Source organism: Rattus rattus, chromosome 5 (assembly GCF_011064425.1).
Source record: "Rattus rattus isolate New Zealand chromosome 5, Rrattus_CSIRO_v1, whole genome shotgun sequence".
NCBI lineage: Eukaryota > Metazoa > Chordata > Mammalia > Rodentia > Muridae > Rattus > Rattus rattus.
In genome coordinates, this window is record NC_046158.1 from 155426821 (window position 1) to 155441770 (window position 14950).

The 14950-nt window shown below is 36.6% G+C and overlaps 1 protein-coding gene across 1 annotated transcript in view; it reads right to left on the bottom strand.

Moving 5' to 3' along the window:
• Positions 1–14950, bottom strand: part of Sycp2 (synaptonemal complex protein 2) — a 56874-nt gene that overhangs the window by 10664 nt on the left and 31260 nt on the right. The window contains exons 23-31 of the mRNA XM_032904911.1: positions 12165–12292; positions 11376–11412; positions 7996–8057; positions 7845–7902; positions 6615–6670; positions 6152–6209; positions 3431–3593; positions 2012–2049; positions 1416–1592 (exon numbers count right to left, since the gene is read on the bottom strand). Of these exons, the coding sequence (XP_032760802.1) occupies positions 1416–1592; positions 2012–2049; positions 3431–3593; positions 6152–6209; positions 6615–6670; positions 7845–7902; positions 7996–8057; positions 11376–11412; positions 12165–12292 (777 nt within the window). The remainder of the gene's footprint in view (positions 1–1415; positions 1593–2011; positions 2050–3430; positions 3594–6151; positions 6210–6614; positions 6671–7844; positions 7903–7995; positions 8058–11375; positions 11413–12164; positions 12293–14950) is intronic.

Genomic DNA, 14950 nt, shown 5'->3' on the forward strand with positions numbered 1-14950 from the left:
ACTTCAAATTATGCTCAAATACACTTCAATAGTTGGACCCATAAGTTACACTACAACATTGATTGACTTATTACTATAGCATAACATGAACTTAGATATTAGCAAAAATATACCCCAGTGTACTAGGAAAATATATTGAATACTCGGACTATAATTGTCTACAAATAGAATATTGTTAAGGATTCAAAGTTTAGAGAAACTTTAGGTATCCAATTTAGAGAAAACAGAATTCCTTAATTACGTGGTGCTTGGAACCCTAAGAAATCTGTGTACCAGTATGATAAAGGGAGACATACATGAATAAGGCTGTGGATCAAATCAAATACACTTGAGAAACCCGGGTCTTTACTTAGAGTAAAAAGTAATAGAGAATTTATTATAGTTCTGGGCAAGAGCTTGAAAAGACATTTTAAAATGAATGAGATGAATGGCTTAGAAAGACATATTAGATGGTCAGTATAACATTAAAGCAAGAAGTAACAGAAAATATGGCGATTATTGTCAGATCCAAAGGAAACTTCACTTCTTCAAATTCTGAGGGTTAGACAAAAGCCAGCATTCTTCAGGAAACCGTTTCCTCTATACCAAGTAGACAGATTCCCTATCACTGGGGCAAAGAGACAAATAGCTATTGATGGTGCCTATTAGCATGCTGGCCTGAAATGTACCTATTACACATTTCAGAGTTCATGCTGGCATCCTGGTTTCTCTCCTCCCACTCCTTACCCTAAACCTCTCCAGTTCAGAACTTTCCCCAACCCCAGCTTTTCCTTTTAACCCTGCTATTTTGGCTATGCTCGCTCTCAGTCTCCTCTTTTGTGCTCTCTTAGTCTTCTTTGCCCTCACAACTCCTTGTCTTCATCCCTTTCCCTACCTCCTCTCATGGTCATGTCCAGTCTGCTGGCTTTGTTCAACCTAATACTTCCCCCTCCCCCAAGTTGGATTCATCCAGATGCATCTGGCTATACTTTCCTCTAATATCTATAACAAAATCCTTCCACTTAACTATACCTTGGAGCAGTCATGTTAATCAGTTTAAACAATTATGTCATAATGTCTTTAAGTCGTAACAAGAACACAAACAAACAAGAGGAAATGGTGGTGTAATGGGTTAAGATCAACATAGTGTTAGTTGTTAAAGTCTGATCTTTAGCATCAGACATCTGGGCTCAAATTCTCTCCACCACTCCTCAATATGTCGATTTTTATATCTTAAGCCTCAGATTCTCACTTGAGCTTAAAAAAATGAGAGTACTCACAGTAATTAACCATCTACATATCAAATTTTAAGGTAAATCTGTAAAGTTGCGAAAACTAGCAACATGCATATTATAGGCACTATTTGAATATAAATGAAATATTTAGTATAAGAAAACTAAATTTAGAAATTATCGATTTTAATTGTATTTATTTACCTTTGTTGGTAGTTTATCTTTAAACAAATATGAAATTTCCTTTTCACTCTCTGATTCTGATCCTGAAGTTGAGAGATCTTTGTAATTTTTTTTTGTTTTTGTTGCTCTTCGTGGAAGTCTGGTTCTCCCATCTACAATTACTTCATAATCATTTTTCGCAATGTTTTTATTGAGTACCTTTAGGGGAAAAGTTTCTGAATATTGTAACATTAGTTACAGATGTATCTGAAATATAAACTATTTGCTATAAAAATGGTGCAATGACAATTATATATAAAATATGTAGGAATTAAATAATTCTTGATTAGAAATCTTAAGTGGTTGCATTTTCTGTTGCCATTCCTATCATCTATCACTGTTTTATTCCCACCAGGCAATATCTAAGATGACCAATTTTCTTCAAATTTAAATATGAGTGTGCACATGTATACAGCTGCACACATCTAGAACCAGAATTAAATACATTCAAAATGCAGACACTGATTAAAGATAAAAATGAGAGAAAATAATGCAAAGTCAGGACCAAGGATCAGGTATGGAGGCGTGGCACATTATTGTTAGAACAGACATTGAAAGGTACATTATCTCTCAGTTACCACTGTGGATCTTGGCTGTCCCTTTTCCATGGATGACCCTGCAATTCAGGAAAATAAGATTAAAATTTTCAACCAATAAAATTTTCAAAACATTCTTGGAAGTATAAATTTAAAATCATAAAATAACACGCCCCTCACCTTTAGTATTTTTACGTATTTAATAAGCTTCCCTGCTTTACATGATGTCAAGCCACCATGACACAGGGACCCTTAATCTCAGTTTTTCTGCTGGAGAATGTGGTCTTCAGGATTGTCAGGCTACTTTGGGGGCATGCCCTTTCCCTACACTTTGTTCATCATGATAAGAAATAAATCTTTAGATTCATTCAAAAACTTAAATATTCAAAATGGTAACTCATTAGTGTTTGATATAGTGTAAATTTCCTGTCTCCCTTTATATATTACCAAGCTTTTAAAGAATATCATCTTCCATGAATCCATCTTTAACTTGAGGTGCCTTTGGGTAAAGCTGAATCTACATGTTCTCTTCACCCCCCCTAATGATCTTTATGCTAATCATTTTGCTGAAATCTGTTCCTATTCACTTGCTTAAAAAATTCACTTTAAGTATGTGTTCTAATCAGACACCAAACTTCTTAAACTAGTATATCCTGTATGACAACCTATGATTGCTTTAGTTTGTACACCATCACTTTCCTTGGACTTAGCCATACTACTGACAACAGTTTTAGTCCCACTTGCTTCTTGGCTTCCAAACACATTATATGCCATCTTTTTTTATTTCTTTCAGAGCTAAAAGTGAGATTATCAAAGCCATGGAAGCAAAGCTTATTTACAAGAGTCTTCTAATATAGTCAATAAACCAGTTCATACTTATTAAGCTTACCATCCAACACTGTAACAAAATAATTTTCATAGAAGAATTTTGTAAGTATTTATTGACTACAATATTTAAAACCCCTACCACCACACTGAGATTCCTGACATTCATGTTTTAAATAAGTTTCTTTAACAGTAGCCTCTAGGAAAGCATTTGCATCTTACATTTCTCCAAAGCTTCTTCTAAACACGCTGCTTCAAGTCCAAACTCAGACCAGATCTAGCCTCATCTTTCACTATTTTGTGATAAATATTATGTATTCTAGCTATAACAACTCTTAATTCATTGACCATACTATACTATTTTATACTTGTCTTACATATAATTCTGCTTCTTCATGCATCTGGTTGGACTCTTACACCTTTTGCAAAATTCACCCAATATTTCTAAACACATGCCAAAATTCACATCTATTTTAACTTCTTTCTAAGCCAATCCTCCTTTGACTGGCCATTTTTTAATCTTGAAATAAAAGCTGATTTCCTTAAAGTAAATATGAATTTAATTTACAAGGCCCAGAGCATTTTATATAACTGAAATAAATTATTTGCAACATAATCTAAAATGTAATTTCTTACTTGATTTTATACTTTTACATTTTTTTGTGTTTTTATTTCTACTATAATCCATTAGTCTTTTTGATTTTGGTTTCCTTAGCCAGCTAATGTCAGTCTTGCTGTCATCCCAACCACATTCTGTTTCAGTGTCACTGAAGAGAGTTTTCTTCTCATGACTTAATATCTATAGAAAGAAAATCAAAAAACATGTCTTAGTATGTGGCATACATAGTAAGGCAAGCTTTTACATACTCCAAAGAATAAACTAAATGTTGGTTGAGTTTTGCCAATTTTGTTGCTGTCATTCCAGATTGGTGAGGGCTCAAACTCAGGGCTTTTTATATGCTAGGCAAAAGTTCTACCACTGTTGGTATATTCTTAGGTATAATTTTTAAAAACATTCCATGATTTATCAACAAATGGAATTTTTCTCATATTGTCCATGGTTAGTTAAATGCCAGGTTAAGTCAAGTTCTCATTTTCATAGCATCCACTTATGTAGAGAGTGCTCAGCACAGCCCAACACAGCAGTCTTGATTTCCTCATCTTGAAGTCTTGCCCAAGTCATCTTCTGATGGGGTACATTTAGTGACATAATTGACCATTTTCTAGCTTATCCTCACACTAAACTGTCTGAGAAACACATCATATGAAAAGTTCCAAAACTGTTGTAGGATTGGCTATGCCATCAAGGTTTTCAAGGCGCCATTTTCCAAGCTAGATTATACCACTTTGGTAACTGTTCCTAACTTGAAATTCCCCCGTTTCATTCCCAGTTAAGGGAAAACGGGTCTCACTGTATGTCCATCCTATCTGTAGTAATCTGCATTTAGAACAAGTGAACTATACACAGTGTTAAGTCTCTCGGAAGGGTGAAGACTAAAGAATCTGTTGGAAAAACATCAAGGCATTGCTGCTCTCTTGGTAACTTCATTTTATGTTTCTCTTTGTCCTTTTCTTGCTGTTATGCAGGTCATGTAACTAACCTTTGATCCAGCATGGCTTCCAGCTTCAGGTTCCTCTTCTATTTTGTCCCTTTTCAATGTTTCCACACCCACTCTTATCCAGTGCATTCACACTAGTTTGATTAGACGTGAATACGTGAAGAGAAATTTGAACTACATTCTTTCACTGTATTTATTGATGGGTTAAGTCTTGGCATTTAATTTTGAAAGCATGAAGCTATCAATGTCATATGCAAATTTAGAAGGAAAAGAAGTCCAACTTTATTTAGTTTGGCTTTTCTACTATATAAGTTTTGCAGGTGGAGAAGTGAGTTTGAGGACTAAACCTTTATTAACACTTGGACTAGCTCACTGTTAACAGGCTATGGCCTGAGGATTCCTGCTTTGGAGACTCTAGACTCAGACTTTTCAATGCTACTTTTCTTAATCACCACCATCTTTTGTGCTCTAGATTCAGGACTTGAAAGGTATTCTCAAGCATCTACAAATAAAGATAAATGTTGATTTGTTTCTTCCTCACCTTCAGGATTTAAAGATAGAAAACCCTTAGCCCCAAATTCACACTGCCATTTTGCTTCCTTTACTCCTGTTTATTGGGTATGTTGTTTTTGTTTTTTTCTAAGGATCCCTTGAGTTTTTTCCAGAATGGAAACCCACTATGATAAACTGGATGCCACCATTCAGTGTCATTCTGACTCATGTGTACACACCTCCATTTGTTAACCTCTCAAATTCCCTCCATGAAGGCATCAAATACCAGAATCAAAGCCATCTGAAGGGTTGTATCGACAACTCACATGATTTTACATCCATGAAAACTTCAGATCACTTCTCAAAAGACAATGACAACTTCTTTGACAGTGCATTAGGAAAGTTAAGCAGATGAAGCAGGAGCACACTGCACATCACTTTTAGGTCTAGTCTCACCTCATGGCAAGTCCTAATTTCAACAGTACTATACAGGTAGGATTTTTTTATCTCTATAATACTTGTATTATTCCCTTGTTTTACTTTTTATTTTGTAGTCCTGGAAGTGATATACAATAAAGATCCTTAACCCAAGAAAATTTGACAGAGCTATCTGTATTTCGGTTTTAAAAATTTCATATGGCTATCTCTAGAATTAGCCATGTTCCTTGAAGAGCAAAAATCTCTCCATTATTCCCTACACATATATTGTTGTGCTTACCCACTTTAGAAAAAATATCCAATCTATGAGCCAAAACATAGTAACAGAGTCTCATATCTGACTGTGAACTGTTTGCCTGCACACATGGAGGTGGAACTGGAATGACAGATGGCTGTGGGAAGCCATGTAGGTGCTGGGAATTAAATTTGGGTCCTCTGGAAGAGCAGCCAGTGTACTCCAAATCTCTGAGCTATCCCCTTGAAGGTCCTGAAAGTTATTTTTAAGCATTAGCATGTATTCTCTAGTTCAGTAGTCTCAAGTATTAAAATGTTTAAAATAAATACTCTTTTAAAGGTTTCATTTGCGTGATATGTGTGTGTCTGTGTGTATTAAGCCACATGTATGTAATTATATGCAGAGAGCAGAAGAGGACATCAGATCCAATGGAACTGAAGTTACAGATGGTTTGTGACCTGCCCAGTGCAGGTGCTGAGAACTAAACTCACATCTGTGAAGAGTACCAGGACCAGGAGTCACTGCACTGAGTCCCACGGCAGCACAGGAGACACTGGTTTAATTGGCACATTACATTACATTACATCACATCACATTATATCATATTACATTACAGTACATGGTGCAGCTTACTTTTTCATCTTTTGTTTTGAGAGAAAGGTCATGTTCATCACGATTCCTTACATCTACCCTGGAGGAACAAAAGTACACATTAATTTTAAACATGCATCACATTTTGTTTTTTCTAACAGAACAAACTGGAAAATTACTAAGATTTCAGATTTAACTTTCACTAGTTTTAGCATTAGCTGGGTAATTATTAATCCTTTCTGAGCTCAGTTTTAAAAAATGAGTTTGGATAAAGGACTAAATTTTCAACTCTATATCAAAGCCATAATATTCAAATTACCAATTATCCTTTATACATTCAATTTAAAAATTAAGTGCTGATGTAGTAGTCACAGCTAGGGTAAATCATGACAGTCCTTTCATATGTCAAAAATTCAGACGGGATTAAGAGAGACCATTATTTAAAAGAAAGTATATGGAGCTAAATAGAATGTGATCTATTGAATTATAATTTTAAAAAACTTACAATTTTATTGAATTATCCATACTAGCTTCTCTAGTTGTAGCTTGAAATTCTTGGATCTAAACAGAAAATAAACAGAACAAAGAAAAAATAAGACATATCAAAAATGAGAGAAATGCAAAGGAAAAATGATCAAAATCTAGTTTCTTTCATTTCTGAGAATAAGAATTGCTCATTAAAATCAGCCTTCCATAGTATTTGTTGTTTAAAACTAAACAATTACAGTAAAAGTAGACTGAGAGTAAAGAAAATCAGAGTATGTTTATCACAGTAAGGACCAGTATTTTTCTTGTGACAATGCTTTATGGTAAAAATCTTTCATATTCTCAGAGACTAGAACTTTTGCTGGACCTTTCTCCTATAGTAAATAACACATGTTGATGTCACTTAAGACTGCTCATCTACAATTTACTCAATCTTTTTTTAACTTCCCTTTAAGAAAACAACTTTACTTGCCTTAGATTTCCCATGTAATCAACTTTTACAACCTGCTACCATACTTAATCTGTAATCTTAAATTATGCACTCTTCCATGCCCCGACTCAGAATAAATGCACAAGTACTCTAATAATCATTTGATAAAGACAGAAAAAATAAGAGGCTGAAAGCAGTCTTATAAACATCTTCCAAAACACTGAACACAGTATGTGGCTATCTCTTGATAAAAATGTCAAACTTGGTTTCAGATTTCTCTCTGTAAGCAGCCATCATTCCTTTCCCAATAGGATGCTTTCTGGGCTGTTCAAATAGACACAGACAAAACATCATTTTTGTTAGGGCACATAGACACTCAGAGAGACAAACCAAGGAGAGATTTACAAGACAACCTTCAGGTAGGCAAGGATTCAGACTTATAAAACAGACAGAGGAAGGTGTAAGAAATAGGGAGAAAATGTTAAATAACAAGGGAAGCATTTTGGTTTCTTTTTTAATGGGGCACAACAACCCACTGATGATTCTGAGTTTCTTATTAATTCATTTAAACAAATTACAGTTTTCTTTAAAGAGCAAGTCTAAGGTACTATGAAACCCCATTTAACTCATTTTTCTATACTGAAAAAATAGGAAAAACCAACTAGATATACTTATGCTTGCTAAACAAAGCTTTCATATTTTAAACACTGTAAAGTACATCTATCCCAAGACGAATCTTAAATGTATGCTCATAAATGCATATAGCTGCAGGGTGACTACAGAAGAACTAAGCACAACATCAGTGGATTTCCAGCTTACTCCAAGTTTTATAACAGGCTCATCGGCTCCATTCAAGCTGAAATTATATACATCATTCCTGTGAAAAACAAAGATAAATGTTGTTAGCACCACTGCATACAGAAAATATTCAGTCTCTTCAAATAACAAGCACTTATGAAACTTTACTTACAGTGGACATTCAGAAGTAACATTAACAACAGTCTTCAGTTTTCTGTAACTCTTTCTCTGAACCTTTCCCAAAACATGAAAGAGGTTTACATAAAAAACATTTAAACATGATACTAGCTGTATCAGATAAGGCACATGTGCAACTGAATTGTGACACATTTTCTAGTTGTACATTCAACTAACACAAATCTAGTATTCGTAACATTTTCCTTAGTAAGACTGAATCAGACATGTTGATCAATGGAATAAAATTGAAGACCCAGAAATAAAAACCACACAATGACGAACACTTGATCTTTGACAAAAAAGCCAAGAATATACAATGGAAAAAAGAAAGCATCTTCAATAAATGGTGTTGGTCTAACTGGCAGTCTCAATGTAGAAAAATGAAAATAGATCCACATTTGTCACCTTGCACAAAACTCAAGTCCAAGTGGATTAAGGGGAAAGGAGAAAAGGAAGGGCAGGCAGTATGAGGCATAGGATGAAGCAGGAGGGATGCCCAGAGGGCCAGGGGAAAAAAAAAGTACAGAATACCCAGGATACAGTCCACAGAACTCAAGGTTAACAAGCCAAAGTGCCCAAGTGAGAATGTCTCAATCCCACTTGGGAGGAAGAAGAAAGCAATCATGTGGAGTCAGGGAACCTCGGTGGGAAAGGGGATAGGGAAGAAAAGAAGGGAACATGATCCGGTATTTGGGAGGGACAGGACTGAAGCCCTGAGGTCCAACAGAAATATGGAAATGGGCAACCTTGGGAAGTAGGAGGTGGAGGAACCCTCTAGAATGTACTAGAGACCTGGGAGGTGAGAGATTCTCAGGACTCAAGGGGACCTTAGATGAAATCTTTACAGTGGGGAGAAGGAACTTACAGAGTCCACATCCAGTAGAAAAACAGGGCATCAAGTAGAGTAATGGGGTTGCCAACCCACAGTCCAAAACTCTGACCCAAAATTGTTCCTGTCTGAAAGAACTGCAGGGTCAATAGCGGAGAAGAGCCTGAGGGAAAGGGGGTCCAGTGATAGGCCCAAACTGGAATCCAGCTCAAGAGGAGGCCCCAAGGTCTAACACTATTACTGATGCTATTGTGTGCTTACAAAGAGGAACCTAGGATGGCTGCCTTCCAAGAGGACTAACAAGGAGCTAAGAGAGCAAGATGCAGATATTTACACCTAACCAATGGACAGAAACTGATGACCCCTGTGGTTGAATTAGGGAAAAGCTGAAGATATTGAGAAGGAAGGCAGCCCCATAGGAAGGCCAGCAGTCTAAAACTAACCTGGACCCCTGAGATTGATCAGACATTGATCCACCAACCAGGCAGCATACACCAGCTGATATGAGGCCCCTAACCCATATACAGCAGAAGACTGCTGGGATCTGAGTCAGTGAGAAAAGATACACTTAACCCTCAAGAGACTTGAGGCCCAGGGAGTGGGGAGGTCTGGTAGGGTGGGAGGAGGAGGTATGAGATATGGAACAGACAGTCAGAGGGTGGACCAGGAGGGGGATAAAGACTGCTGGACTGTAAGAAAAAAAAAAGATTAAAGAATAAAAAAGAAAAAAAAAAAGAAAAAATATTGTTATCCCTCTTCCCCTCCCCCAAAAAGAATGAATTGACTAAGTAAAAACATCTCGGGGTTGGGGATTTAGCTCAGTGGTAGAGCACTTGCCTAGGAAGCACAAGGCCCTGGGTTCGGTCCCCAGCTCCGAAAAAAAGAACCAAAAAAAAAACATCTCCCAACTAGACTACTGTCTTGCAGCAAGACAGTTTGACAGCATATCTAAATCTAATGGAGGATTTAGATAAAGGACTAAGGTAGCTGAAGGTTTTTTTTCAACCCCATAGGAAGAACAATATCAACCAACCAGACACCCCAGAGCTCCCAGGGACTAAACCACCAACCAGAGCAATCAAGGAACAACCCATGGCTTCAGCCACATATGTAGCAGAGGATGGCCTTATTAGGCATCAATGGGAGGAGAGGCCCTTGGTCTTGTAAAGGCTCAATGCCCCACTGTAGGGGAATGCCAGGGTAGGGAGGCAGGAGGGAGTAGGTGGGTGGGTAGGGGAGCACCCTTATGGAGGCAGGGGGTGGAAGGGATGGGAGTTTTCCAAAGCGGAAACTTGGAAAGGGTATAACATTTGAAATGTAAATAAAGAAAATATCCAATAAAAGCAAAGAAAAAACCAACCAAACAAACAAACCCTAATAGCAAGCCATTCTATGTCTCTATTCAATTCAATAAGCAGTCAACAGCAGCAACAAAATAGCTTTCTGAACAAGAGTAGGACATGGTTAAAGTTGGGGATTTTGGAAAGTAAAGAAGCTAGTGTTTGAATGTCTGACACAAAACATGCTATAAAGCAAAGAAAACGATACATGACTATTGTAATAACAAGCCAAGAAGTGGAGAGTGGACCCTTGAAATTTGACAAATTTAGTGAACATGTTTTAAAAAACTATAAATGGTAAGTCAAAGAAGATCTATGTTTTTAAGCCTAGGCAAATAATAAATATTTTAACAAAATCAAGATTCCAGGATTTGGGGGGTTAGGATTTAGCTCAGTGGTAGAGCGCTTGCCTAGCAAGCGCAAGGCCCTGGGTTCGGTCCCCAGCCCGAAAAAAAAAAAAAAAAAAGATTCCAGGATTTGTCAGGCTAGATGGGACCAGCTAGCAAAACAAAACAAATACCAGATAAGATATTGTGATAGACAGAATTCAGACTAAATCATAGACCTCTACATGAAAATACTAGGTCCCTATTTGAAACTATTTTCATGATATGGGACTGTATCTAGTGCTGCAGACATGGTAGACCAAGTGCTAGACGCCACAGAGGTAGATCCTTAGTTGTCTTCTTTTGAGACTGGGCCTCACTAAAAGTTACCTAGGCAGTCCCTAAACTTGTAATCCTTCTGCCTTAACTTTCTGAGTAACTGGGAATTATAGGAGTATAACATGTGGTCCAGTTTAAAAAGAACATTTACTTTAGAAAACAGAAAGTTAAGGAAGTGTTTTAAGTAACTTGTGACTAAATTTGTCTATTGTTATAATCCATTTAGCAGTACTCTATAACCTTAAATCCAATTCCCTTTTTATAAAAAATATTTATTCATATTTTATGCCATTGCTGTTTTGCTTGCATGTATGTCTGTGTGAGGGTGTCAGATACCCTGGAACAGGGGTTACAGATGGCTGTGAGATGCCATATGGGTGCTGGGAATTGAACACAGGTCCTCTGGAAGAGCATCCAGTATTCTTAAACTCTGAGCCAACTTTCCAGCCCCACCTCAATGTCATTTTCTAACTATTATTTTAGTGCTTACAATCAAATACTGAGTCTGGCTGTGGAAACTGGTGAGTTAAGCAGCACCTACCTTATTGAACTGCAGTTCAGGTTTCTTTGAAAACCCACTACAGAAAAAGAGAGTGGCGATATTTAAGGAATGACTCAGTTATCAGTAAAATATTTTTCTCAAACACTACCATAAATACTAAAACATTTATGGATTACTAAATTAACTATGCTAAAAGTGGGCACCAACACAAACTTAAAACCATATCTCTCGTTAGTCTGATAGTTTTTCAATCTAACAACTATGACTATCATAAATTAAAATCTAAGTTTCATCAATAACATAGGAGGAAGTTCTAAATACTATAAAAGGCATAGTTAATTCAGGAAAGTACTTTTTTACTGCATAAGGCCAGAGTGAATTTAAACATGAATGAACAATCTCACAGCCTATAAATGGGTTCATATAATAAGAATCATCTTTAAAAAATATTGCAAGCAAGAAATACTAGTTAATATAATTATTTCAGCTCACTGACACTCCATATTTCATTAAGCAATAAATTTTCAGCACACTTAGCTTTAGTCATTACTGGGTTCTATAAATAAAATTCTAAGTTGTTTCTATATTATAGATTTCTCTCTGAAGGCCACACTGCATTGTTTCGTACTTTGACATGTTATACAGTATAATCACACTCTAGGATGCTCTATCTCTTATAATTTGCTACTAATATTAGTAATAAAAATTGGTAATTACTTTCTAGTAGAAAGTTATATTATTCAAATCTATCCCTAAGACATTTCTTCATACTGTGCAAGCCAATTTACTTGTATCTGTCAAAAATACTATCTCAACTTCTGACTATACCTGCCATCCCGAGGTTCCTTCAGTTTTCTTGTTGATATCATGTCATCACTTGGGTTATACCTCTTATTAATTAGGTTTATCAAGGATTCTGCTGTACCAGTAAATCTTTTCCCTTTTGAATTTTCTCTCTGAAACAATTAGAAGTTACTTTAAAACTATCAGTTAAACTTCAAGGGAAAATAAAGGCTGAAAGAAAGTTAAAGAAATCTGCTTCTATGGAAACCTACAAAAAATATGAGAAGTTAAAGACGAATAAGTCTGAACTCTATGCAGCTTTCCAAACCATCCCACCCACATACAGAGCTTTGGTAAGTGCTGTACATATTTTGGTACATAGTTCTTAAAGTTATTATACATGAAAATAAAGCACTTCAGGGGAAAAAAAGACAGTTCTTTGAAAAGATCAGTAAAATGGGCAACCTTCCAGCAAAGTTAACTAAATCTAAAAGAATTATATATAAAATTGCTAACAAGTAATGAAGAGCCCATCACTCTCAATCACAAGAATGGCAGAAAAATAATTGAGGAAAATTTATGACTATGTACACCACTCCGGTGACAAATAAGATGCACTAGTTCCTTGAGTGATATAGTTTTTTTTTTTTTTAATGCAAGCAAAGAGAAATGGACCATTTGAAAAAAACCCACATCTATTGATTCAATTAATGGTTAACTTTCCATAACAAAAGGCCCCAGATCTAGGTGGTGTAGGTTGATGTCATTATGCAAGTGAAGGCAGTTACAGGATAGAATGAGGCCTGTCATTGGATGAGAAGGAAGGATGGGACGGAGAAAAGTTTTAGAGTGGGAGAGGAGGCAGGAGCAAGGAGAAAGCAGCTGACAGAACATGGAAGCAGATGTTAAGATTCTTCTCTGCACAATTAAAGATTGTTACAACTATTCTTAAGGGATGTGTGTGTGGGTACAGGGTTTTGTGTTATAGATATGGGTAACTAATATTGTAGCAAATGGATCAGAGGATATTGTGTAATGTATTCTTTCATGTGGCGACTTAATTGAGTTCAAGAGAGTGTATAGTGGCAGGATGCACAGGGCCCACCATGGAATTGAGATGTGTATGCCTGGAGTGGTAGAAACCAGCCAAGAGAGCTGTGAGTGAGGGCGGGGTGGCCTGACAGGGTACTGTGTCAGTGAGTCAGAGAGTACTTGGGGGCAATGTGGAGCTGTTGAGATAAATTAGCACTAGTTCCAGTGGCACTCTGGAGAGGGAACTGGCAAGAGTGTGACTACCAGGTTACTCTTTTTATTTATTTATTTTTTTACCACACAGGGTGGGGTCACTACTGACTTCATTTAATGGAGAAATTATATCAGATTCTTCCTAATATGCCTATTAGCTCTCATGAACAGATAGCAAATCAAATCTAATACATGAGGCAAACTATACAACAGAAAGAAGTAGAACTTACTCCTGGGATGCAAGGCTGTATCAACATTAAAACTCAATGCCTGTCATCTTTCCCCTCAGAGAGCTCAAGGGAGAAAAGTACCATCAACAGACCAACAGATACACAACTAATAAAATGAAAATAAAAGAAAAATCTCAGCAAAGAGCAGATTTCCACACATAGATAAAACATGCAAATACTAGTGTGCCATGGAATGTCCTACGAGGCTCATGTGCTGAAGGCTTTACTCTAACTAGTAGCTCTGAGAGAGGTCACTAGCTCATGACAGTGTTAATCTCATCAATGAATTAGTTTACTGATAAATTCACAGTTGAGGTTAAGAGGTAGGAGATGCCTTTATGGAAAAAATAAATTATCTAGGGATAATCCTTTGACAGGTATAACTTATCCTCAAGCCCCCTTTTCCTCCTTGCCATCCCTTTCTACTTCTTTGTCACTAAGGAGGTGAACAGCTTTGTTCCATCACGTTCTTCCTGCCAAGAGTCACAGACTGAATCTTTCAAACTATGAAACAAAACAAATCTTTTCTTTGAGTATTTGGATCATAGATAGAAAAGCTGACTAATATTCATTAAAATTAACTATGGCAGCTGAAAGATGGCTCAGCAGTTCTGAGCACTAGCTGTTCTTTTTCAGAGGACCTGGGTTCAGTTCTGAGCAGGCACATGGCAGCTCACAGCTATCTATAATAACTCTAGTTCAAGGATTATTAACGCCTTCTTCTGGCCCCAAGGACAGTGTATGTGTGTGATCAAATACAAACATGCAAGCAACATACTTTACAATCATTTTTGTTAAACTTCAAAATTACAAAGAAGTTACAAATAGCATCACACTTACTCTGTGAGAAACTAGATCTTTAATAAGATGACTAGTAAGTATTTTGCCTCTCATCACTTCTTTTCAGAAGCATACTGGAAACCCAACTAACTCGATAATAGGTAAGAAAAGAATTAAAATCTCATGGGTAATCTTAATGTTTACTTATAAAACTCCCCAATGTCTCTTGGATCTGACTCACGTGGAAAGACTAATGCTCTGTTGAAGTGGTTTTATTCACTGCTTGTGTCTGCTGAGGATCTTGATTCTGTGGTATTGAGCATTTGCCTGTGTTGGCATTCCAATTCTGTCTTGATGACTACAGCTTTATAGTCAGTTTATAGCACTGTCAGTTCTCCCTGTTGCCCATTGGCTATCATGAGCATTTGAGGTTGAGTTTATTTCTAACACAAAATAAGTTGCTGGGATTACATTAAAGCCATAAAATCAAAATGTCTCAACTCTGAAATACTCTATAACATGTGTGTGGAATAGCTTTTGGATTTCTTTAGATTTCTTTTATCAGAGTTGTACAGT